Genomic DNA, 26,057 nt, shown 5'->3' with positions numbered 1-26,057 from the left:
ATTAGCAACTGGTCACTCTGGGACCCACTGCAGCCTTGTCCCCTCCCACAGCAGACAAAACTGTGCCCTTCTGCCCACAGTGTGACTATTATGGCCCACCTAGTGTACAACTAGTTTATCATAAGAGCTCTTTTCCTACTGTGCTTTTAGGGAGTTTTTGCTCAAAATCTTTCCTCAGACAAGATATTTGAAAGAGCAGGTCTGGCAAGAGCAAGGCCCATTAGCCCTATAGAGTCTTCCCAATGGGAAGAAGACCTCAAGGCAGCTCCATTAGATAAAAAAGTACCAGCTAAACATCTACCTAAATTCAGGCAGAAAATAAATACAGGCATCAGCTTTTAAAGCTGCACATGGCAGCTCAGGGAGCAGCTGGGCTGTCTAATTCTAATTTAGCATTAAATTTGGAGAGGCAACATTCCCTGTTCTGCTGGTGTGCTGACACACATCCCTGCTGCAGGCTGGCTGTATTTTGTGATCAGGAAGACGTGACGGGATGCAGACTGGGCCACAGGTGGGAGAAAGGTTGCACTTAGGGGCTGGGATCTCCTGATGCAGTAAGGAATTCTCCAATGGATCTTCTACTACTGTGAAGCACTAACTCCATTGGATTAATTTTGCTGCATGTTGGCAGCATTTCCTGGGAGCATCCTGTTGTTTCATCAGTTTGTATCACGTGCACTTCTCCTGTGACATTTAGAGCAAGCCCAGAGTGTTATTCATCTAGAAAGGGCTATGCAGCTTCATAAAAATAGCAAACAATAGCAATAAAAAGCATAAGAACAAATCTCGTAAACCTGAATCTGAACATTGTTCAATAACACCAGGTTGATTCAGTGTAGAAATAAAAAAAGTCCGGGGAAAAACATTTATCTTGCATCACTGGTAATGCCAGAGGGTGTCACAAGATTAAACATAGAATTAGCAGTCATTAGGAACAGTTTTCTCTCTTCATCCTGATATCAGATTTTAAAAGACTGAATATTAACATAAAGGGATTTTTCAGAACAGAACAAGCAAATATTCCATGTCAGCAGAAGAAACACACTACAGATCATGCAACTCAGCAATCCAAAGAACATGTGAAATACGACTTAGCTTTGAGTGGGAGAGGTTTATTGATCACTGGGCAGAACAGCTTAGGGTCAGACCATTCTGAGCTTTAAACTGAATACAGTTAAATCACTGTCTCCCTATTAAAGGTTGGAAAGTTTGGTATCCCATTGCTTGTGCTACTTTACCTTATAAACGTACTCTTCTGCCCCTGTGCTCACAGCTGCTTCTGACTTCTCTCTGATGTTTCTCCAAGTGCAAAAGTGCTTCGGAATTGTCTTTATCTTTCTCATTTATTGGTTCATTCAGATTCAAAGGGAATGTTTTTTGGAGACTTAATTATTTCTACAGCTACACATTATACTGATTATGGAACAGTATGACCATGTTTCCTACTTCACACAGACCAACATCTTTTAGTAATTCATGGAATGAAAATATTTCCTTTCATTCTCAATTTAAAGAAGTCAACTCACAATCGTTAAATACTAGTAAAATTTCAGAACTGTTTACAAATACTTAAGGGAAATTAAACTGACAAGATACAATGACCAGTTTTACCCAGTGAAAATCCAGTGAGGTTGCATCGTCATTCACAACTGCTCAGGATTTGGGCCATTCTTCATTGAAATGAAATTAGCTCATAGCATTTATATTTTGTTTAGATACAGATTAAACTAGCAATGTATTTTTGCATATGATTTCAGTCTTTCTTTTGTTTAATGAGTACCATTCCACAGTCCTTTTCCAGGCCAAACTTTTATTAGTAAAATTTAAGCCCTTACCCTAACTCCTTAGGGGGAGGAGTTTAATGTTATTTTCTCTTTTGCAAATAGTTTTGTATATAATTTCTTATCATTTGGACATCATTGGCTTCAGTGAGCAGATTGTATGGTGTGTGCACATGCATGTATGTGTGTGTGTGTGCACATTTGCTTTGTAAATCTCCTTTGTAAACAAGGAGCTTTTCCTTTTTACAACAAAGAACATGAGCTGGACTTAATCTCAAAAGCAATTACTACTCTCATGCCTTCATCATCGGTTTAGCAGGAAATAAACTGCAGAGTGTATCAATTAATGTGCTTTAAAGCAACTCCAAATTATTTCCACATGAAAATCCAGCATGCTGGATAACATTCGCTTTTGGACAGAGAATTTGTCCAAGGGCTGTGCAAGCTTTTAGCTCTTAGAGAAGCCTTAAACATACAGTGTCAGTGGATTTCCATTTCTCAGGGACCTCGGGCAGATCTGCCACAATGGTGGTCACTGAATCCCAGGCATTTCCAATGAGTGTGGCATCTTCCCAGATTCAGAGATCCCAGTGCTGCCATCTCAGAAGAGGGGCAGTTACTGGGCTCAGTGGTGGTCACTGTAACAGGTCCATGTCTGAACAGGACATGGGTGGTTCGTGAGCTCTCACAAGACTGTGACATATTCAGCTCCAGAGTAAGAGTCACGTATTACCACTGTGCCTTTGCAAAGGGCTTAATAGGAAAAAACCCAAGCACTTAGGAAGTGTAACTCTTTGTAGGACTGCTGAGAACTTGCTTGTGAATGGAGTCACACTGACACTTACCCTGAGATTTTGGCACACACAGTGTTCCCACAAGGCTTTCATTGAGCTTTAATTTAACAGGGTTGTCTGTAGCTCTGGATCTCTGCTTTATTCATTTGAAAGTCATATCACCAAACTTATATATTTTAATAAATCTAAATATTATAATTAACAAACCTGATGGATTTTCTTGGGGATACCAATACTGCTTTAAGCTATTTCTAGGAATCTGACTTAGGTGGTCTGAATTATCTCCTTTGTTGATAACACAGAGAATTTAGGCTCCTCATTTTGGTCTTCTGGGCTACATCTAAATTAGATGCTAAGAATAGCCTAAAGTAGAGGATGTGAGTTGTCTCCTTCCTACCCTAAAGAAACTACTTGCAGAAATATTCATTAGATTTAAACACATGGTGTCATCTCACTTAAAAATGTGGCTTCAGGGCAGTGAGATTGCCAGGCAGAAGCTAAAACTCCCGTGACTTCTCTGCTTGCTACACCCATTTGGAAGTACAAGGGCACCTCAGATGCGCTCGTATCCTCTATGTGGCTTCCTCCTGGAAATCAGGAAAGTAACAAACACAATGACAAACAGCCCCAGGATACTCAGGCCCACTGCGATGGGAGCTGCTTTGCTGCTTCTGTCAGGAAAACATTCTTCTTCTGAAAGGAAAAGATCAGAGACTGTGTTATAGCAGAAGACTGTACCCTGAGACTATACATCTATATTCCAGAAAAGTTAGCAAATACAAGACAGATGTTCTCAAAACATTGTTTTCTTTTGGTTTTTTCTTTCTTTTTCTGAGCTATATTTTATACATTTTTATCTGTGGTGAACCTTATCTCAAGAAAACCATCCTTGCCCCTTTCACAGTAGTTGCATGCTTCACTAGAGAGTGACTCTACTCCCTCGTGTCTGTGGGAATTGTTTTGCCACTCAGCGCACACACACACAGCAGAGCTTTCTTGCTGGTAGCAGATGGGGAGCATCACACCACAAAATGCCAGTCTAAAAATAAAGAGCAGGACACATCCTGCATGGTCAAAAACTGCTCCTCATCTAATCTGCCCAGCAAAAAGGATCAGGCCAGAGAAGGGAGCCCATAGTCCAGCACATCATTAGCGCAGCAAGGATCCTCATTAAGTCAGTGTTTCCTAAGAAAAATCAAATTCTGATTATTCTCCCAGTTAATTCAGAATATTTGTGGATCGTAGGGTCTGACTCAGGGCATCGTGGTCAGATAAACCCTTCAGTATATCCTGGCTGAGCAGTGAATCCAGTTTATAGACAGGGTATGAGGGAGATCCAACTCCCTCTGCCCTTCTCACTCCCTGTGACTATTCCAAGGCAGGTTTTGACAGCACTCTCAGATAAAAGCCCCTGTTGTTATTCCAGTGACTATGCTGGCACAGATTGTAGCTTGGCTTGGGCTTCTCCACCATGGGAATCTTTACACTGACAGTGGGCAGTTTGCCCAGGGAGCATGTGGAGTACATGACATCATGTCACAGCTCTTCCCAAAAGCTGATCCACTTCTTCTCTAATCCAGATGGTGATGCCACAAAGTCAAAGGCATCAACACTCTACTAGATGTTGCCTTTTAAAAGCTTTGTCTGGTTAATATAACCTGTTGTTAAATGAGATTAAAAATATTTGCATTTAAGTATTGTAAAAGCCAGAGATGTTTGAATTGGCCATTTTTCTTTGATGAAACCTTGGGCTATGAACTCTAGGAATTGTTTCTGATATACTGAAATACAGTTCAGAAGGCACTTCTAAACTTTCCAGACTCTAAGAGGCCAAGCTATTGATGTAAACTGCTGCAGTCTGTACAAAATTGTAAGGAACTTGAAACCAGTGACCATTAATGTTTTCTTTTTCTTCCCCTTTTAAAGATAAGCACATCAGGAGCAGCAGAAGTGAAACTATGAGTCTTGAGACACCCAAGGGAGGTGGCTGGTGATGTATTTAGAGCCATTCTTTCAGTGGGGATTTTCTCTATCAAAATCTGCATACACAGCCAAGGTATGTAACAGTTTCATGACTATTTCACAGCCACTGGGGAATTATTTCAGAAGTGAGAACTGGTTGCTCAGCTCTCTGATTAGGAGCAAAACTAATTTAAATTTGTATATGGTATTGGTTAGCAGAGATTAGCCTGATCTTGGAGACAGAGAGAGAACATCTTTCTCAACTCAGTCTCTGCTAGAGGTGAGGCCATACCAAATCCCATAACTGAAATCACTCATTGTACAAAGCTGAATGGGAGTGTAGAGACCAGATGGGATATCATGAGTTGTTCCAGCTCAGTGTTATCCCATGAAAAGATTCTTCACAAGAATGAGAGCATAAATTGGGTTCTCAGTGTGGCTTTTAAAAGGTCTGTATATTAAAAAAGCCCCAAGTGTCATTTCCCATTATATTCCTTTTAGAATGAGAAAAGCAGCCAAAATGGTGACCTAACAGAAGAAGAATTGGTCAAACACAGCCAAAGTGAGTCAAAAGACAGATCTAAAGGAGAAAGAATACAGGGGCAATATTTTGTAAGCATGCAGAGAAGCAAGTGTCAGAAAAGGGAGTGTTTTAGTGCATCTGAAGGGCTGGAGAGCTAATCAACCCCTCTGTTCACCTGAGTTCTTGAATGGAAATAACCTGAGAGGAAGTGACAAAAATGAGAAGATGTACAGTTTGAAAGAGACAACAAGGTTCCACCTAGTCCACCTCTCTGATCTGTCTTTTACTAAGAGACCTGGTTGTCTCTTTGTGGTGCTTCTCCAAGAAAAGACAAAGTGCAGAGATGAGCATCACATTTAATTCTGAATCTCTGAGTGTGCTAATTGTGATCCTCCTCAGGAGCACATTTTGTCACATCTAGACACAGCTGCTCTGAAAGTATCATCCTGCATTCACAAATATCCCTTATTAGTTGGCAGTTCTGCTGCTGCAGCTGTGAGACAACCTGAGTGTCAGGAGCTTTTAAAAATAGCTAAAATATGACTATATTGAGAACAGTGACCTGGGACTGAACTGTAAAGTTGGGGTTTTGGCAGTGCACTGGTGGTGAACACCTCTGCTTGCTCTGGGAGAAAATGGGTGAAGAATAAAATTCTGGCTGTAGAGTTGAACATTTTTCATAAGAAGGTGAAACAGAAGGTACTGAATGCAGGAGGGAAAGATACTTTTCTATCCTCCATAGGTATTAGCACTGTGTTGGAAGTGACTCAGAAAAGTTGAGAATACAGCAGCACACAGGTTACATTATTTGGGAACAAATACAAAACTGTGACTGTGCTGTAGCAGGATCATCCCCTGTGTATGGGTATAATTTAGCAGATATATCTATCAGGCTGTCAGAGTGCTGACATGTAGATCTTGGAAGGGTGGAAAGGTATCCTTCTATTTACCTTTTCCAAACTGGTTACCAACAATATCAAACGCCTGCAGCTGCATATGAACAAAGAGGATCTGGAAGTTCTTCTCCAAGGTGAAGGTTTGCCTGCTGGCACACTTAAAGGAATTCCCCAGCTTTGTTGTAAACAGCTTCTCATTTAGGGCTGCATAGTAGAACATACCTGGAGGCCAGAAAGAGGCAAATGAGAATTCAACTCACTGTGTTGGAAGCAACAGGGATAAAATGAAGGATCCCCAGTTGCTTTGTCAGAGCAGGAGTCACTGATGTGACTAAAGCATGGATATTTTCCCCATAAAGTATGATTTATATTTTTTCAAGTTTAAATGAGTGCTTTAAGTATCAATGGGTGACTCAGCTGAGGTTGGGTCTAAAAAAGTGACTAAAATTTCAGGTGCTCCTCCAAATCATATTTTAACAACTTGAGTCTGCAAAGGGGTTAGAATTCTCTCAGGAGCATGCAACTATCTTAGGTCTCCAGCACAGTTATTTCCAAACAAAAAAGAGATACCATCTCTAGCATGGGAGTTTGACATAACTGGTCTGTATTACTTTATGTATTAAATATGTTTTTAAATATATTTCAGTGTCACAGTACTTTATGAAAAATATGGCCCAAGGTCCAAGCATGAAAAGATTTTGTGACCTGCTTATATTCTTTATGCACATCCTCCTTTGGAAGCAGATAGGCCAGTTTAAGACAAAATCATCCATATCACCATCTCTGCTTCAGCGTATCTCAACCACATCTTGCCAGCACATCATGTGCAGCATCCTCTTGGTCCTCTTCAGTCAAAATCAGAACGCCAGTGTCTGCTGGTACAGTTAATTCAGTCATTTTTATATTAAAAAAGTTAGGGACTTGCTCACTGCAAAAATACTGCAGTGTGAAATGGCAGCATTTGGCAGAGAGGCAGTGACAGACATCCAGGGAGAGCAATGTCTCTTGTCAGCACCACTTTGGGGGACACAAAGTATAGCTGAGGATTTTAAAACGTGATTAAATTGATCAGTTTATATTTGCTGCAATTTGCATTTAGCAATGCACAGGAAAATGATGGTCATTTAGACTGAGAACATTCCTTGGAGACATCCTCTGGATCAGCTTTTCTTTTACTTTCATTCCTACAGATCAGAACAGACTCCACTTGAGTTAATAAAATGCTCATCAGTGAGAATGAAAATAGGCATTGAGCTCAGTGCCACTGGGACACACCTGGTCGAGCTCCTGATTTGTTTTTCTTCCTTCAGGGACAAAAAGTCAATTCAATACTTATGAGTAACAGAGAAGCAACATAATAAAGTCATTATAAATTTGATATATTGGGAAGAATTTGTGCAAAATTAATGTCAGAGAAAATGTGAAGTGATGGCTCAGAATTTTTCTCTCTACCTTAAATGATGTTCCCTTAGCATTTCTTGGGATGTAGCACCTGGGGCAGCTCCTGACCAAATAAAAATCCAATTGCCTGAGAAGAGCACAGACAGAGTCTAGTATTTCAGAATGGTTTGAAGAACTTCAGACTGGGTTCAGTTCTTATTTTTGCAAAGCCAAAATGTCAAATGTGCCTCCTCTCCATATTGGCCTATCTGAAATCTGTATCTAACTCTTCATTTCTGTGATCCAGGTACTGTATTCATTCACTTTGCTGATTAGATTGGAAAGACACATGCATCTGAACTGAAGTCACAGCATTGTTGTGTGTTTGCAGATAAAAATTCTGAGGACTGTTTTGTATCTTAAATTTAGGTTTGAAGTAATCTCTATTCTGAAAGAGGTGGGGCAGGGAAAGTTTTTGAGGTCAAAAGGAAAATGTAGCAATACTGATGTAACTGCAGCCTGGTCCCTTCTCTTCCATTTTCATACCATAAGGTTTAGATGAATGGCACGTTGAAAGCCAGAGAAAACACCTATTTGCAAAAGACAGCGTTTTAAAGATATGAAAGCTTATCCCACATTCAGTACAGTTTGATATGAATTAAGACAGTGTAAAATCACTGACCTTCAGAAGATAACTGTACTCTGCTCTCAATGTTACTGACAAAGTAACTTGGAGCTTGCTGCAAAAGAAGATATATCTTTATTAACAATGCATACTCATATTTGCAGGGAAAAAAGTACAGTTCACCACAGAAAAATGGTCACAATTTCCCAAAGAAGCACATTTCAAAGTATCACCTTCAAGACCCAAAAACCAACTCTTCTGGATGTATTTTTCTTTTCCAAATCTCAGCTACATCACAAGTTCTGCTCAGTTCACTGACACAGGACCATGCAGGTGTCATTTTAAACTAACTGCTCAGACTGGACATTTGTGAGATATTTGTGATAACCAAAAGTAGGAAGGAGTTCAATAAATAGTGTACATTGCAAATTAACAGGCATGACATAAGGCCATTTTACTTCTATTCACTTTCATGCTGAGCCCCTACAGTGCTCTCCTGAGTAATCCTGCACTGAATCCAGCCGTGCTGCCCTGCAGTCTCCCTGCCTGTGGGACCCATCCCACACCTTCAAGAAGTTCTGGGGATCCTTGGAGCCACCATGTTTTTATGGACAGATGCCCTTCCCGTGAGCTCACTGCACAGAGCAGCAGCACTTCTGTGGCCATCACTGGTTTGAGCTGGGAGAGGTCAACAACAAGCTGAGAGCCAGGAGCTCATTTCATGCTTGTACCACTCATTTCCTATTTTGTCTGCCAACCATGGTCTCTACAAACCAGAAAACAACAACCTGGATGTGTAGGGGAGAAATAACTGTTCTTTCCACCCTGCTGACAGTGTTGGTTCTGGCTGGCTTGTTTTCATATGCCTGCAGACTGCTGACATGGAAAGCACCTGGTACAACACAGAGCAAAATTTCCAGCCAGGTGTCCTGCCTGCTTTTGCCCTGAAACTGTGGTGCAGCCTGAATACTGGCCTGCCTTGGTCTATGACAAAGCGAGAGCCAACCCTGGGAACTTCTCTCTGGTAGCAGTGTTGGAACATAATGTGAGTCTATGTGCAGCAGCCCTACTGCTCAGCTGAATTCAGCTGTGAGCACACAGGGACTGGTGAGTGCAGCTGGTGCATAAATGGCAGCAGACTTAAATGTCTCCTGTGCATCCAGTTTAAAAACTGGTAGGATGGAGTAGGAAAATTTAAGAAAGAAATACACCAGAGAAGAGGTTCTCAGCATTATTCCAACTTCGAGGCACAAATAGGTTAAATATGACCATTTTTGGGAGGTAGCACTATGTTCTGTTTAGCCACAGTTAAAAACTTTGCTTGGGGAAAACACCTGCTCCTACTTCACTTCTTGTGGGTGGGTTACACAACTTCTTTATTTCAAGCTCTCCTGGAGGTCCTGGCAGTGGTGAGCACTGAACCAGCCACTCTCCTCTGCCACCCCTGACCCAGCTCCTCTCACATGGGGACAGACAGAAGTGCCACTGCTGCAGCACTCCTGGTTCAAAGCACTGAGGGAGGCTGTGGGGGCCAAACACATAAAAACCAGCAGCAGCATGATTTCTTATTAACCCGAATTTCAAAGCAGTCCAAGCCGAGCCCTGCTGTGCTCTTGAGGCTTATCTTTAAGTGAAGGGCAAGTTGTCTAATCCTGTGCCAAACCCACCCTTTTCAGGGCAAGACAGGTCAAGCACCTCCTAAAGGTTACATGATTCTCCTTAGCAGTGCTGCAAGCTGGGGCTTTCATGGGTACTTGAATCCCCAGCCTTTCTCTAAGGATTCTTGGAACACCAAAATGCTCCCCTTGATGCAGGAAGCACACATTTAAAGCAAATACTCGTGGTCTGAACTGAGCCTTTGTTTAAAAACAGCTCCTTCATTTTTTACCTCACTTTTCCTCTGTAGCTTTTAGAAAACTTTTTGCCATAAACTAAAATTAAGAGGATTATTAATTGAAATATTGTCTCTGTTCAAGAATTAACGACTCACGTGTGGTATAATTTGCTGTTCCCTCTTGGACTGCCTATGAAAATTACTAAGCATTTGTACTTTTCTTAATTATCTCTAATTTGAGCTTGGAGCCAGGCTGTAAGATTGACACTTTGGCTTGATTAATTGAAAGGCTTGGATCAGCAGTGATGGCCAAATGCAGCTCTGGAGCTCCAGGACATGGCCTTGATGCACATTACACTCATCAGAATTTGATGGGATCCAACCCTGTATTCCTCCCTGCCCATTAATCACTTTATACACAATATTAACTTCTGTCTTTAGCCCTGCTGGCATCACCACCCAGCCCTTAGAGCCTCCAAAAAAATGTGTGAATTCCTGAGGAAGCAAGAGGATGGCTGCACTCAGGGATTTTCTCCTGTGGCTATAACAGCTGTAGCACTCTTGGTATCTTGTGTTAAAGCCTCACCCACATGTAATGTGGCCCCAGTGGGACCATGGTATCAACAGACACAATGTCAAAAAGAAAACTCATTTTCCCACTGTGCAAGCAGGACCTCCCATCTTGTCCAAGTTTCTGTGCCTATTTGGAGGTCTCCCAGGTGTGGTGCATTTCAAATTGCATATTTACAATTTTGTTGTTGGAGTTCACTTGTTTGGAATTTTCCACTCAGAAATTAGATGAAATGAGGCTCCTTCAGCTGTGGATGTGTCGTGGCTCCTGGGCACTTCAAACTGCACAGGCTGTCCTTTGAATTTAACAACCCCAGCTGGCTTTTATGGGAAGCAAGTGACTAAGAGCAGCTTGAGAGTGAGTCAGAGCTCCGGGCACACACACATTGTTCCTGCACAGGGACTCCAGTCCCAAACCCTTTCCCTCTGTACCACTCCAATGCAAACAGCAGACCTGACACTTAACTATGTAAAAAAGAGACTCAGATTTTGCTTGAGGCTATTTGTAGACTTTGTGTTGCTTGATGGGGAGCTTTAACACTGCTCTCTAGCACTTTCTGTCCAAGGATGGCAAAGCACCATGCTTACCCTTCACTGCAGGTATGAACCTTTCCAAACTTAAAGTTCAAACAAACAAGGCCTGCTTTGAGCAGGATGTTGGACCAGGTGGTCTCCAAAGGCCTTTTTTAACCTGAACTAATCTGTGGTTCTACCCCTTTAGTAAGGACAGGAGTAATAGTGCCTTATATACAGGTGGAAAACAAGCCTGGAGAGAGATGAAATGGGTCAAAGGGAATCTAAGTTATAGCTCCCCAGTCCTAAACACTCCTTCCCTCTACATGCAACAATTACCTTTACAAAGGTGAAGTTCACAAATCCTCCACTGAAAGTTAAGTTCAGCTGAGACTGCACCATCCCACAGCTTCCAGATGTCTGTGTCGCATTGGGGTTGACAATCACAGACTCCATCTGCTCCTGTAGAGAGAAGAGACATTGCAGGGCTGCTGATGAAGAGAAGGGGAACTTTGTAGGAACACACAGAGATTTACATCTGCTTTGTTTTTCCCCCCCCAGACAGGCTCTGTGTGGCTGAATGAACAGGCCAGTGATGGTGGCAGCCAAACTGCTGCCTGCCAGGGTCATTCCCCACTCGTAAACCAGCACTGGTGGTTGTCTGACACATGAGCTGTGAAAATATGAAAATATTTGGTTTCTGTTCATTCAGTGGACTGATACGATTCAGAGCAGCATCAGATGAGTACAAATGGTAATTTATAAGGAGGGAGCAGTGGAAACTTGTGCCTGAAGGCAGAGGAAAGATGAAGACAGAAGCAGGCAGGGGTTAGTTTGGCTTCATGCTTTGCTCCACATATCACCCCGACCTCCTCATTAGGTCCTGCACATCATCTTTAGCATCTAACAACCCATACTGCAGTCTGAAAGGAGAGCTCTGCAGCCCTGAATGGAGCTTTGCTCTTTCAGTCTCATCTCAAACACACCTTATGTTATTATAAACATGTCGCTGTGGTCTGCTGAGATTAGGAATCATGCTCCCTACCTGGCTTCTGCCACGATGAGGGATGAAAATTACTTTTACTGACATTAGATACTCATCTCACCTTAGAAATATCCAGACTCCAAACAAGAATATTTGGATTTGTAATGGGGATGGCTCAAGGCATATGAACTCCAGAGCCTGAGGATGTAACCCCACATATTGTATTAATGGAGGCTACTAAACCACAAGTCTGAGGGACATAATCACCATTTCAGGTTGTATGACACCTTTTGCTGAATCATTCTCAGCGCATCATTTCTAGGAGAGGGTACCAGCTCCCCAGGATCTGGAAGTTTCTGTGTTCCTAAAATCTCAGTGCATCAGCATCAAGACAACCCAATTCTGATTCCCAGTCTGTGAACTGGCAATTTCTTGCTTTCATTATAACTCACAATGTCAAGCCCTTCACTAAAGTCAGTTCAGATTTTAACTAGTCTCCCATTCTAAGAAACACAAATAATGTTTCAGGCTGATCTACTGCTCTAGTATTGGTTCCACATCACTGAAATCAGAAAGCACATGTATGTCCCCCTAGCATCATCATACAAACCAAATTTCAGCAGCTGAGATGCTGTGGCACATGAAGGGCTTTACTGGCAGCAAGCCACTTATTTTAATCATAGAACTAACTTCTGAAAATGCCTTGGAAAGAAGAATAAATTCCAGCTAATGAAGAAACAGTCATTACAAAGCTCAGCTCCCACCTCACCTTTTGTGTATTTTGACCCATCAGTTGCAGACCCATGACTGCTTTGATGCAGGTCCTGTTCCCACTGGAAATGGTGTATGTGCCAGTGGGGATGGGAGAAGGCCGTGGGGCAGGAGTGGGTCTCACTGTCACCACAGTAGATGGGATGGCTGTTTGTGTCCCTGGACGGGCGGTTGTTGTGCTGGTCATGGCTGTGGCTGTTGAGTTTCTGGTCGCTGTTGTTTGTTTTCCTGACTGTGTGGTGGCTTTGACCGTCTGCATGGTGGCTGTAGAGGTGGTGGCAGCAGCTGTCACTTGAGTATTTGCTGTTGTGTGGTTTAGGGATGCGTTGGTGGCTGTCATTGCTGTGCTCGTGTGTGCGGAGGACACAGAGGGGGTGGTTGTGTTCTTCCCTGCAGGTGTGACCCTGTGCATGGCCTGGGTTGTGGCCTGGCCAGCTGCACTGGTGTTGTCTGCTGGTGTCGTGGTGGTGATGGGTGTTCCAGCTCCTGCCTGGGCTGTCGTGTGCTGGCCTAGAGCTGCTGTTTCCTGGTGCTGCTCTGTTGTCTGCACAGTTGTTCCGTGGCTCGTGGGTGTTGTTTCAAGAGAGACTGTGCTGTTAAAGTGAACTGTGGTGCTTCGATGGGGTGAGGAATGATAAAGGGAAAGTGGCTGAGCAGAAGTAGCCATATGGTGGAAGGACGTGGTTTCTGGAGACAGTTCAACCCTCGAGGCCACTTCAGCAAGGCAGGAGGAAAATGCTGCAAAGAAACTAAAGTCAGTAGTCTGGAAACCTTTACCTTTAACACTTCTGTTGATCCCCACAACAAAACTGCACTGTTTTGTTATCAAATGGGTGATGTGACATGATTTTATTCTTCATTTGGCTCCAGTCATGACAGGAGAGTGAAGGCAGACAGCCTGTAAGACTATCCATAACTCGTCACCACTCCCCCAAGTTTCACACCTCTGAATATACCCATTGCAGTGGCAGCACATTGGCTCCCAGCTCTCCACACACTGAAGAAGCCAGAGGACACCAGAGGTGTGAGCAGACCGTGCACAATCCTCAGGCAGCACAAGAGTTCCCTGCAGGCAGTAGTAAAGCAGGATTTGCTGGAAGTAAATTATTGAGGTCTAAGGAAGATGAAGAGGGTGTAACAGGCAAAGGGGTTGTTGGTTACTTACCAACAAAGTAAAGGGAGAGGGAAGGTGCATGTGAAGGCAGAGCAATGGTCTTACAGTGATTCGCAATAGTCTGGGAAACCAGTCTGGGACACAGGGAAATTCCAGATATTTATTTATGGTTTTGTTGTAGCCATGTCAGCTTGAACCCTGAAGCCCTTCCTCCTGGAAGAACCCACAGAAACACCATCCCTCTTAGTGATAGGCTTTCAGCAATGAGGAACAATTTCAGGGTACAGCATCCAGGGGCATTTTGGACCACACTAGAAAATAGTCACAGCACTAAAATTACACTTCCATCTAATAACATTTACAGGAAAATGTCCCTTGCTGAAGTGAAAAAAAAAAATCTGGCTCCTAAATATAAATAAGGAAGTGAACAAAAAATGGGAAAGTACATTGTAGAATAGAAGAATGTCACAACTCTTCTGCTTGAATCTTTGATTGTGAGCATGCAACAAGACTCTGGAAAGGCAAGGTCAAGCTAAAAGAAAACATAACTCAATGACATATTCCTTGATGTGCATGGAGCTTCAGCTGTTGTTAAATGCTTTACTGCCTAAATTAGCTGGAGGACAGAGATGCATTCTAGTTTGGAGACCAAAGGGACCCAGAAGTCCAAGACAGGCCATATTCCTGGCAGTACAGCTCCACAGGATGCCACAGCATGTTGTCTGAGTTTATTGTACACTGGATCTTTCAAAGAAACTTCTCATGAACTGGTGTCAAAGTTTGTGGCAGGCAGGTTGCTGAGATTTGGCTTTTGAAAAAGGTTAAGGCCAAAAGCACATTGAGAGTGAAAATTGCTGAAATCTCAAAGGTTCTTCCTTTTATTTATTTTCATTCATCATGAAGAACAGAGCTCTTCAATAATAGGTGAATTCACAAAATCTCACCATTTTATGAGACATATAAACTAAATAAGAATAATAAACTCTATTGGGTTTTGAATCAAATTTAAGACAAAAGTCAAAGAAACAAGAGCAGATGTATAGATCTTAATCCACACTACAATTTTCCCTAAAAAATGGCTATGACTGAGAAGAGCAGAAGTGCATATACTCATATTCCTAAAACTTGTGCTGTACAGGATACACTTGACTGTGAGTGTAGCTTGTTACCATCAAAGAAGTGCAATTTGAGACAGTCGAAAAACCTCAAAAAATATTGTGATTTTTATCAAAATGAACATAAAAATGCGTAATTAATATGATACTTTAGTTCATTTTCTCACTTTCCTCTAGACTTTACCACAGAGCTGAAAAGCAGATAACTGATTTCCTCTGTGTGCCAGTGGAAAGTCAGAGCAGTTGCCGTAAACCAACTCTGGGTAGGTGCATCTGAGTGTATCAGCATGATAAAAACAAGAAAGAAGAAGTTGCAATTTTCACTCTTTCTTCCCCATAAGACTGTGAAACAACCCATATTTAAATTTACACAAGTCTTAAATAAAGTCAGTACTTATTAGTTGTTAGTTCATAGGTTGGTTTTGATTACTGACCAGATAACACTTTACAGATGTGGAGAGAAATATTATTTAACTGACATTGGAATACCACCCATAGCTTTTAAATGAAACTTTGTTATCCCCAAAAGGTAATTTCAACCAAACAATTTTTCATTATTCAGCCTGACAGGGTCACTGAGGGGTAAAGCCAGAAATGTCTTTGGGGTGGCCCGTGGCTCTTGCTCAATGGGTGACCTACCAGACCACTCCTCTGGGCTCTCCCAAGTATTTTGGAATTTCTGTCAGTGCATGGCCATGCTGCTAAACCCCTTGGCTTGGACTGTCTTCTCAGAAGGCATTTGGCCATAGGAGCTCCCAGGGATGGGTAAGGATTGCTCTCCGTTTGCACCTCATGGTCTTGGCTCTTTTCTGGTGGCTGTTGGAGGTAGGTCAGTAGCTCTGCTGTGTGAGGGGGAGGTGGGCACATGGGGTCCTTGACCTGCCCTCCAGCTAAGGCCAAGAAGGCTTCCCTGTGTCTCCCTCAGCACTGCCACGTTCCTCTTGGGGAGCTTGCACAGTTCGGCAAAGGAGCCGCCTGCAGAGCTCTCACCACCACAGCCTCTCCCATGGCTCTGCCACAAAATGGGAACAGAACAAATGCTGCAGAACAACAAGAAATGGCAGCTCTGCACCCCACCTGCCCCCCCGTTAGTCTTCTTTTTTTTTCCTCCCATGAAGCCAACTCAAAACTTCATACAAGCAACATTTTGAGGGCTGCAAGAGTCCAGGGGTGTATCTTCCTAAAGAAAGCAGCTGCAATCCCTCATCTTACTTCAGCATCAAAGCTGTATGTCACACATGCTGAGGGCTGTGTTTGAGTCCAGGCAGCCTCCATGCAAAGCTCCCGAACAAAACTCTCAGAAACCGATCAGGGCAGGTCTCAGAAATTCACTGTTCTCAGTCTGAGCCTGGAGATCCCGTTTTCATGCTTTGGTGACACGTTTCAGTCATAAGAAATGTCACCGCTCTGCTCCCAGGCATTATGGTGGGAAGGGCAGTGCTCAGTGCCATGATTTGGCTGTGACATTTCTCAGCTTGCCATCTTGCAACAGGGTGGGTGATAGAAGCTCTTACTGAGGATTTTTTCCCCTTTTCATCTAACCACACTCATGCTGTTCAGCTGCCCAGTGGGTTTGTTCTGCTTTCTGCTGCCAGAAGAAATGCTCATGTTTAGCTGACTGATTCCATGTGGACACAAAACCTGACCCAGCTCCTGTAATCACTGAAAACACTCTCACCATCTCTGGCTCCTTTGGTTTGCTTTGAGGAATTGGAAAAGCACCAAGATTTTCTGAGAGGTTTCAGTACTGTCATAGCTTCCCACCCATCTGACCTTTATTCCTTAAACTCTAATTATGTTTAATTCCCTGTCTGCACAGGAAGACTTGGCTTTGGGACTTTAATAAAACATCACAACAAATCATTAAAGGAAAGATCAAAAATGGATAAGGAGTTGAGGAAACAAGTTCTTTCTGGTCAAAAGTGGTTGCTGACCACTGAGTTATTAGTGTTACTTCTCAGTCTGATCTTGCCCTCCTTTCATATGTATGTTTTGGGGCTATTTCAGCAGACTCTGGCTATGAAGCAGGCGTGGGAATGCAGAGAGATACAGCAGGAGCTGCACACGGTCAAGTCCCTGGGCAGTTTCCCCGTTCATGCACTGGGAGGAGGACGGGGATTGTTACTGGTGTGATCCCTGTGTGCCGATGGCAAAACCCACCACAGAAGTGCAGTGTCCCAACAGCGAGCTCAAACCCCCTCAGCCATTACACAGATTAAATCACGCTCTGTCCTTCCTCACAGAGCAAATTTTGTACTGCTGCAGGCGTTGAGGGGTGACTTCAAGCACTGGGAGATGTCCTTGATCTGGCTGGCTCCACAGATTTTCACAGAGCAGCATTAAGGGTCAAACAGTGACTCTGATGTGGTTTGTCATTAAGTTAAACCCCAGCCTGTGGGCTCTCCAAGCCCCCTGCCTCACTCCTGCTTTCCTGATCCTGCTTCTGCATCTTGCAATGCAAATGAATTAATGACTAGAGCAATGCTTCCTAAGTTTTTTCTTTCCTGCTTGTCTCACTCAAGATTTTCAGTCAGTTCTGCTGTCTGGAAACTATTTTTAATTAAGAAAAGCAAGGCCAAAAAACTCTGCTTCTCACACTACTTTAAGCTGACTCCTTCACAGAGTTTATGTCACCACAGAGTGCAAGGAAAAATACAGAGGAAAACATCCAACTAAATCTATACCAGCTGCAATTCACTGTACTTATGGTTATTTCTCAGCAGTGAGACTTCACTAAAAGCACCCTTAGTGCTAGCAACAAAACTGTTCAAAGTTTTCAGTCTTTTAGGTGCTGTCCTGACGGCCAGGAAACAGAACTGGCATAATCTGTCTGATTTCTCAGATAGAAATGGAGATGTTACTCACCACAGCCGAAGGTCAGCAGGATGAGCTGCCATGCACTCCTCCCCATGGCCAGCACGGCTGCAGGTGGGAGAGATGCTGCTTCTCACCTTGGAGCAGGCAGAGAGAAAATCAAGATTTCCTGGGGACTGAAAAGTTTCACTTGATGCAGGGAGTGCTCAGTCACATGGCTGGGAAGGAGGTGGAGAGGGAGGGGGAGGCCAGTGCTTCTTGTCTGTAAACTACCACAGAAGGAAATAAATGATGGTTAGGAAAGAAAGCGAAAACAGAAGTGAGCGCTGGGCTGGCTGGGGGGGATACAGGCTCCCACTCTGCAGCTGAGACGTGAGGCTCTGCAAGGCCAGGTCAAAAGATCCCTCCAGTTCTGATAACCTGGTGCAGACTGCACCAGCAGAGGGTCACAGCTTGTAAATCAGTACCTCCCCTGTAGTCTGTAAAAAAGTATTTTTCTTTAGGGCCACACTCCTTTTATGTTAAGGCACAGAAGGGAGAGGTGTGACCTCAAGCCGTCTCTACAGAGCACCTGCTAAGAGCGAGACAGGGCAGAGCAGAGCCCCAGATGGGCTCTTGTCTCAGGTGGGGACCGTCAGCAGCCTTTGCTGGCTCCAAGGCCTGGGCTTGTGGAAGGTGCATCAGCTGGGCTCACCCTTAGTGATGTATCCAAACACATTCCTCAGCAAATGGCAACACCTCACCTCTGTCCCACGAAGTGCCTCCTGCAGACCACGCCAGGCTGGGGCAGGAGCTGCACGGGCAGGTCCCGGCCTGCCGAGCCGCACACCAGGGATCTGCAACAGGAGAGCGTCGCTCCTGCTCACCCCCACGGCTGCATTCCCAGCCCTGGGCTGCTGCCATGGGGACTGCTGGGTGGGGGGGACAAAGGCATCTGCTGTGCTCCTAATTTCTCTTTTTCTCATACCAATACTGCACTGCAATAGCATGATAGGGCCAATGACTTGAAAATTCAAGTGAGGTGAAGTTTGCTCCCAGAAATCTGGAAGCTGGCTGAAATTAGTCCCAGTTTATCTTGCTCAATTTGCATTGTGTTTCTGCATTCTTATTTTTACCTGTTTGCCTTTCTGCATGATCCACAGCCTGTATTGGGGTCAATTACTGCTCCCTAATAAACACTGGTAGCCAAAGGTATGCAGATATCTCGGGGGTAACTATAATAAAGCCATCCTATAACTTCCTCTGAGCTATGTGAACTTACCCAAAAAGTCCTAGGGATTCAGGAACATGACTAAAGGAGATGGGTAAAGGGAAAAAAAAATCAAAGACTGTGCCTTTTGTGTCATGTGTTGGGCAAATTAAAGTCATACTGAACAGGTATGAGGATTTTTTCAGCTGTGATGGTGTGCCTTTACTAATATGCATTTATTTTGAATAGGAAAAACCTCATTTGACTTGTTGCTTCATATAGAGACATCAACCACAGGGTTTTGTACTAGTTATAATTTTTATAAATTTCAAACAAAGTGTGGTTCTACACAGGTCAGAACGGCCTAATTACAGGAAGTTCATTTGCACACTTTTTTCTTGTAATAAATTCATACATTCTGTCTTGACTGGAAAAAAGGACAGGTAATTCTGTGCTCTTTCCCTGTCTGATTATCTCTCATCAGTCACAATATACAAATACATCATTATCAACACCATGGAAATCATGTAAGAAAAACAAACTGTACCAATTCTCAGCTGGGGAGAGGAAATCTTAGCAGCTATTTCAGCTCCAGCTGCAAGAAGAAATACACATTTTGGCTCTTTTTTCTTCTTATTCTTATATATTTCTAATCATATATATATTTGAAGTCTTTGAGTATATTTTTGGAAAGGAAGCACATGGCCTTTCTCATACCCAATCCTGTTTGAAATATCAAGAGTCTAAGAAAATCATAGATAATAAAATGGCTTTTCATAAGACACACACACACACAGCTTTGCTGTCACTGGCAAGAAGAGCCAGAGCTCAGACGTGGTGGTTTGGCTGCAGCTGTTTATGATCAGGACAACGACCATTGGTGTGATTCTCCACCCTGTGGGGCTCAAGGTGAGAGGAAAGGATGAGCCCTGATTAAATGTTAACCTGGTTTACTAAAATCAAGACTTGTGTGTCATGGCAACTGCCCGGCTCTTTGCCGCTGGTGAGGAAGGACTGTGCTGCCCACCTGCAGCTGCCTGAGCAGAGGGCAGTTCTGAGGATGTGAAGTTCCTGCAAGTTTCACAGAAGAGAGCAGAGCAGAGGGGACCCTGAGCCCGGAGGGCAGGGCTCACCAGCACAGCCCCAGAGAGCAGAGCAGGCAGCTGGCACAGACTCACTGGTCCAGCAGCAAGGGCACTGCTCAGCCACAAGTGCTGCTACAGCCCAGATTTACCTGGGATCTTGTGTCTTCTACAACCAAAACTTAGTGGCAGCTGTTACTTTTAAATTACTTTCTGGTCACTATATAATCTCCAAACAACACTGAAATGAAATCCATATTTGAAAACTATGATTTTTAGGTGTGTCTACCTGAAAAGGATAGTGTCAAAGGCCTACATACAAAGTGTACTTTAACATAGGCATTAGTCTTGCTGGACATTACCAAATCATAATCTAGACTGTACATGGAAAGCCATTCCCTTAATTATCACCTTGCTTGACAGAAATACACTAATTAAAAGACTATCCTGTCTACCCTTTAAAAACAAAACAAAACAAAAAGTCATCAAACCCCATTTTGTCTCATCAGCAAAGCCAGAGGGTTGCTTTTTATGGGCTGCTCCTGGACTTGTCAGCAGCCTGATCTGTCCCTGAACTTTGTTCTTTCTCAAATCAAACCCTGTCTCCCTGACACAGGGCCTGGTCACTGCCCAGCAGCAGCTGCCAGGGCTGCTGTGTGCTCTGGGTTTGGAACGTGGAGACAGAAACAAGGAGCTGCCTCTGGCTCACCAGCACTGCTGGAGGGTTAAAGACACAACAGTTGTGGGCTCCCTGCTCAGGTTCAGTGTGTCTGAGTAGCTGTGGCACAGTCAGCTCCCAAGGAGCAGAGTGCTGTGCCACTGCTGAGTGGCAGTGGGGCAGAGAGTTACCTGTCATCCTCAGGACACTTGTGGAGCAGGAGTGATTCAAACTTTGGTCTAGCAGGATAAAACATTTTTTTAGGGGGAAAAAAATGTTTTCAAAAGCAGAGTAGGGGAGAATTGTGATAATCCAGCCCATACCTTTGCAGTTGTCACAATGAGATGGTGAGCTGGGAGAGCAGACATTTCATCAGCAATCCTCTTCCCTGCTCCAGCTCTAGGCTGCTCCACAGGGTGCTGCCACTGGCACTCATGGAGGGCACAGTGGGACATATGGGGTTCAAAGCTTCGCTTTCCCCTGAAGGGTCCCCAGTTTTTGCATACATGGTAAAATTTAGCATCATAATTCAACAGGAGGGAAATTCAATAGCTCCCATTTTACAGGAGGGTATTGCAGGGATATAGGGGATATAGGACTTGCACACTGTCACCCTGCTCACAGCAGAGGTAGGAAAGGGACTGGCAGTATCTGATTTCTCATCCTCAGATCAAACAGAGACTTCCCACTGCCATTTCACCATAAGAATGAGATTCCTCAAAAAGAAAACTCCAAAGTGCAGGTTTTCATCATTCCATCTCTCAGCAATGTCACAAATCTTCATTTTGGCAGTTTCATATACCCAGGATAACCCTTCCCCATCTCTCTCTCCCTCACACAAAAGCTTACTGTACTTATTAACATGCAATCAATGCTCCCTACCCTTCCCTCTCCTATGCTTAGGGCAGGAGTAGACAGCAGCACTGAAAAAATTACTGAAACCAGAATGGACTCATTTTAGGGAGAGAATAAAGGAATTGCACTACAAGAAAACATCACCACATGTTTCATTCCTGAAAGGAATGAATTCTTCCCTTAAGATGCTGAGAACTACTGTAGACCAAGAGGATTCATGTTCCTGAGAGCCTATGTGTCATTTCTGAGGTAAATGACCAGCACAAAACAGGTAAGCTCCACTCTCTATAGGACAAAATCATTTTCCAAAAAGATACAGAACTCTCAGGTCCTTTCGACATGAACGGAAAATGTCCAAAATCACAGGGATCAGATATGGAGGGTTAGAAGAGCCATGGGAATTAATCACCACAGTGCAAATCATAATCAAGCAATGGCTTCACAGGCAAAAAAAAAATCTGAATAAGCCTTTACCTACTCGAATGGGACTATCTACCTGTGTCACAGCTATCCTGACTCACACACTAAGATATTTGCAACACCAGCCTCCACTGAGACAAAAAGAAAAACATTCAGGTCCCTGCAAAGGTGATAGCAAAGGTGAGACAGACACCTACTGTTTTGCTCAGAGCCTCAGTTAGTAAAGAGTGGGTTTTGGTTTTGCTTCATCTCCATTTTCAGTGCTTTTGTCCCCTTTGTTATTTACATAAAGCACCACTGAGGGTTCAACAAAACATCCCTAAGAGTGAAAGCCACTCACTCACTCTTGAGCATCTTCTAGGGTCATTTTTACCAGATTGATCTTTGCCTGTTTGCAAACCTACTCAATACTTATCTTTACTACAGTATTAGCAGCTTTTGTGGGACCTAAGACCCAATTACCATCAAAATGCCTTCATGCCTTAACAGCTGCTCTAAATGAGCTAATGGCTTGTATAGGAATAACAACATCTCTAATCACTTCATACTATACATTACATCCTTATGTGGCAGAGATTTGGTACAGTCCTTTAATCAAATGTCCTGGAAAGAAGTATTTAACAACAACACTTTATCCACTCTAACGCTCACTGCCTATTTGCAATGCTTAAGTATATTCCAAATGGGGGGTGAAATGTATCTACTCATAGCCCAGCACACAAGGAAAGCATGCAGTCTACTCAAACATGTGACAGTAAATGGCATTCAATTGAATTCTTGGCACCAAATGCAAAGAGTTGTGATCCAGCAACCAGGACTGCAGAGGGGGCAGAGGAATGACTTAGGTTGTAAAAACAGTTCAAAATGTTCTTTGTCACAGTAGCTGTTACACATCTTTACTTCCCTGCTAAGCCCTGCACCTCCGTGTCATAGCCAGGAGCTGGCACCTGCATCATTCCAAGCTGTGGAATGCTGTGCGCAGCAGTGCCATCGCGAGGGAGTCACGTCACTGCTGCACGGAGCCTCTCTGATGGTCCCAGTCAGAAGGTTCCTTTCCCCAGCCACCCTAAAATTGGATGTTTTTGGTGTTGACCATAGCAAAAAGGGCACGTTTGTGATGACGTATCAGCTGGAATTAAGGAGGACAGGGAAGGCACAGCCAGAGGCAAGCAAATGGAAAAACGTCCAGGTGAGCAAGAACTCGTAACCATCCCGTGCCCTGTGCAGTGACGTGGTGCTCAAGCAAAGTTGCCAAAAGGTGCGTGCATAGAAACTCTTCAGCTCTGCTGTCGACCTAATTTAGGCCACATCTTCTGAAACAGTTTGATAACCAATGCAAGAAGCATTTTTCTCCTCTAACACTGAAGGTAGGTTTGATGTTTTCTGGATGTTTAATGCTCCTTTCAACTTTGTTTTTTCCAGCTTGCCAGGTGGACAGCACAGTTCTCATCTGTTCATGGTGATAAAGTTTTAGTGAATTGTGAACCTCAGAGCTTGTGAGAAAGGCAACTTTGATCCAGTGTCCACCCAAAATAAAGACAGATGGATGGGGTCCTGAGGAAGGCTGGTCCTGCTGTTCAGCTGCCAGCCCTCTGTTCTGCTGGGAAGCTTTTGGCCACCTCACTTTCCTTTGTGTCTGACTCTACTGAGGCTGTACTGCAGGAATCGTTGTACATGTCTGAAAAGGAGGACATGGGCATTGTCACTACAATATGTCTATAGGATTTTCCATCTACAGTCTTGAGGTTCTTTGTTAAAAGCCTGAAATGAAATAAAACACAAATAATCACAATTCCACTGTTCTCCTAATTCCTTCACTAAAGGCAAGGGAGGCTCTTTTGGCATATAATGAACTGTAATGTGTGTGTGGTTTTGTTTTTCTTTTGAAGCATTAGACATGCCAAAGAAATGAGAGCTATAGTTGGGCACTGAGGGTGAAGACAGAACTGACCTGCTGTGGAGGTGAAGGAGCAGCACTAAACTCCCCTTAAACCACAGCAAAGAATCCTGAGGTTTAAAAAGGTTTCCTCCACTTTGACAAACTGACCAAAGGAAAAAAAAAATCAAGAGAGACCAGTAACTCAGAATAAAGTGCTGGTAACTCTCTTTCGCAGGTCCCCAGGGAATGGCTCTGCCAGATTTTGTTGTCCTCTGTTACCAGAAGACAAGCAGGACACATTTTGGTAAATTATATTTAAGGATGGGCAAAAATTAGTCTAAAATTTTAAACCTTTGATGTGCAGAGTTGCTGAGATTCAGCTTTTCCAGTGCAACCTGTTTGGGTGTTAGGTCAGAACCAAAGCTGAAGAAAGGATGACTTTTAGTGCTGATTTGGCTGAAATTGTGCCAGAGCAGCCTTTCCTCCAGCTTTTGGAGCCAGCTGTGAAATATGATGAAAGCAGTAATGGGTCATGAAATCTTAATGTTTTCAAACCTAGGCCAGAACCACAGCCCTGATGCTGATCTCCATCCAAAGCGCTATCCATGTCAGGATCAAAGCTATCCTGCAGGCACACCCCACCATATGACACACTTGGGCTGGCTATAAAGGACTGGTAGCCACAGAAGTTTGGTGGGAGATTCAAGTTCTGCCCAGGGAGGGGTAAACAATTAAAGCATGCCAAAGAAAGCTGCTGTGCCTTAACTAGTTCTGACACCCAGGCACCAAATTTCAGGCTGTCTCAGCCACATCACCAGAGACTGCGACACATATACTCAGGTGAGTCCTTTAAAACAAAAAGTGCACTTTTTTATCACATCTTTTTTTATCACATCCTTTTTCAGTATGGAAATAAAAAATAAATGCCAGTAACACATTTTCTCTATTACCTGCATTGCTGTTCTTAATTATGTTGTTACTGTCCCCCTCTGCTGGCTGCAATATACTGGAAGGAACCCAGTCGCTTTTCTCAGAGACCAGTTTCTTCACTAACCTGAAACTCAAAGAACAGTCAGTGAATTTTCCTACATTCCCTTTCCCTGGGTTGTGTTTCTTAGAGGTGCATGTTGGCAGCTATTTCCTAAACTGAAGAAGAAGGCAGAGGACCCAAGGCAGTCCTACAGGTACCTGGTGACTAAGTTTCTTCAGTCTCCGATGGTGACCCAGAATCCCAGATCACTTTCAAGCAGACTGTGTGACACGGAAGCAGAGCCTTGGCCTGTGTTTGAGACACTGACCTTGGGCTTGGAAGTGCAGGGTTAATGGTTGGACTCCATGGAGATTTTTTCCAGCCTAAATGATTCTACGATTCTAAATTCAAAGCTAAAGAAAATTAATATATCATATTATCCATCCCCCTTGCTGTAAATACCAGGGAGGATGGGTTTAGTTCGCTTCCCAACTACTTCACCCTATGGAACTTGCTCCCTTCTCAGCTGCATGTCAGTTCTGAGTGAAGGGTCTGACTGCACAGGTACTTCAAAGAGATCAGATCTTCTTCCTCCAAACTGCCCATGCAGGGAGAATTCAGATGTGCAGGCAGGTCTGGGCACTAACACTTATTGGCTCCTAACACTCACTTTGCAGTAAGAGAGAATAAATGCACCAAAACATATGTGAGCTCAGGGGAGGCCAGACTCATTCCCCTTTGTCAGTCACACCTTATATCAAAACCTTCCAGGCTAAAAATGCTCTCAGTGGAAGGCATGGGGATTTTACGGATGTATCCTATAGGGGGGTGCTGCCTTTGACAGTGCCCTTCTGCCTAGAAAGTGTCAAAACTCTGGATAATCCCCTCCATTTCCTTTATACAAACTTCTGTCCTCGTAAGCCTCCTGTCACAAGCATTTGGGATGAAAGCCAACCAGGTGGAATTAACCAAAGCTGCTTGTGTGTTCATGCCTCCCACTGCCTCTTTCATGTTGCGGTTAATGGGGTGAGGGGATATGGATTGATTTTGAAGAGACTTTGACATTCTTCTGAATATTTTCCATCTTTTCCAGGAGTTCATGGCTATTTTACCTGTCAAACCCTGTCTCTCTGCTGTACTTACCATTGACCGTTCTCTCCTTCCTGCACAAACTGCACCAAATCTCCATCCTCGAGAGTCAGAGAATCTGGGAAACAGCTGTCAAAGCTGCCTTCTACTCGAAAAAGATTGCTCCCCTAAAATGAATGAAACAAGGCACCAGAAAGAGAGTCACTATGAGTGCAAGAGAGAGTGAGTTTAGTTAAAC

At 43.6% G+C, this 26,057-nt stretch overlaps 2 protein-coding genes across 15 annotated transcripts in view; both read right to left on the bottom strand.

Annotated features, from left to right (window-relative positions):
• Positions 1-1,091: 1,091 nt before the first annotated feature.
• Positions 1,092-19,075, bottom strand: LAMP3 (lysosomal associated membrane protein 3). Of its 3 annotated transcripts, none has more exons than XM_039377999.1 (6): positions 17,729-19,075; positions 12,633-13,961; positions 11,218-11,340; positions 8,019-8,076; positions 6,011-6,178; positions 1,092-3,268 (listed from the first exon to the last, which is right to left on the bottom strand). In XM_039377999.1, the coding sequence occupies exons 2-6, from the start codon at positions 13,299-13,301 to the stop codon at positions 3,129-3,131; spliced, it is 1,158 nt and encodes a 385-aa protein (XP_039233933.1). In that variant the 5' UTR covers positions 13,302-13,961; positions 17,729-19,075; the 3' UTR covers positions 1,092-3,128. The 3 variants fall into 3 exon arrangements, with proteins under 3 accessions (XP_039233933.1, XP_027568693.2, XP_039233934.1); XM_027712892.2 differs by having other exon boundaries at positions 12,633-13,372; XM_039378000.1 differs by having other exon boundaries at positions 12,633-13,207.
• A 90-nt stretch (positions 19,076-19,165) lies between these two features.
• MCF2L2 (MCF.2 cell line derived transforming sequence-like 2) overlaps positions 19,166-26,057 on the bottom strand; it is a 158,079-nt gene continuing 151,187 nt past the window's right edge. For 11 of the 12 annotated variants that reach the window (XM_027712890.2, XM_027712876.2, XM_027712877.2 and 8 more), the window contains 3 exons: positions 25,874-25,986; positions 24,711-24,814; positions 19,166-23,559 (listed from right to left, as the gene is read on the bottom strand). In XM_027712890.2, the coding sequence (XP_027568691.1) occupies positions 23,459-23,559; positions 24,711-24,814; positions 25,874-25,986 (318 nt within the window). In that variant the 3' untranslated portion in view covers positions 19,166-23,458. Of the gene's footprint in view, positions 23,643-24,710; positions 24,815-25,873; positions 25,987-26,057 lie in introns of all 12 variants that reach the window. The other variant, XM_027712882.2, reaches the window with a different exon arrangement.

Source organism: Pipra filicauda, unplaced genomic scaffold (assembly GCF_003945595.2).
Source record: "Pipra filicauda isolate LSUMZ 115617 unplaced genomic scaffold, ASM394559v2 scaffold98_size3848907_pilon, whole genome shotgun sequence".
Taxonomy (NCBI): Eukaryota; Metazoa; Chordata; class Aves; order Passeriformes; family Pipridae; genus Pipra; species Pipra filicauda.
This window is presented reverse-complemented; position numbering and strand designations above follow the sequence as displayed.

Coding starts and splice junctions, on each gene's coding strand:
- LAMP3 (XM_027712892.2), bottom strand. CDS start 17,774: ATGGGGAGGAGTGCATGGCAGCTCATCCTGCTGACCTTCGGCTGTG. Junction 13,373..17,728: donor CCTGCTGACCTTCGGCTGTG/GTGAGTAACATC, acceptor GTTTCTTTGCAG/CATTTTCCTCCTGCCTTGCT. Junction 11,341..12,632: donor TGGGTCAAAATACACAAAAG/GTGAGGTGGGAG, acceptor TTCTCTCTACAG/GAGCAGATGGAGTCTGTGAT.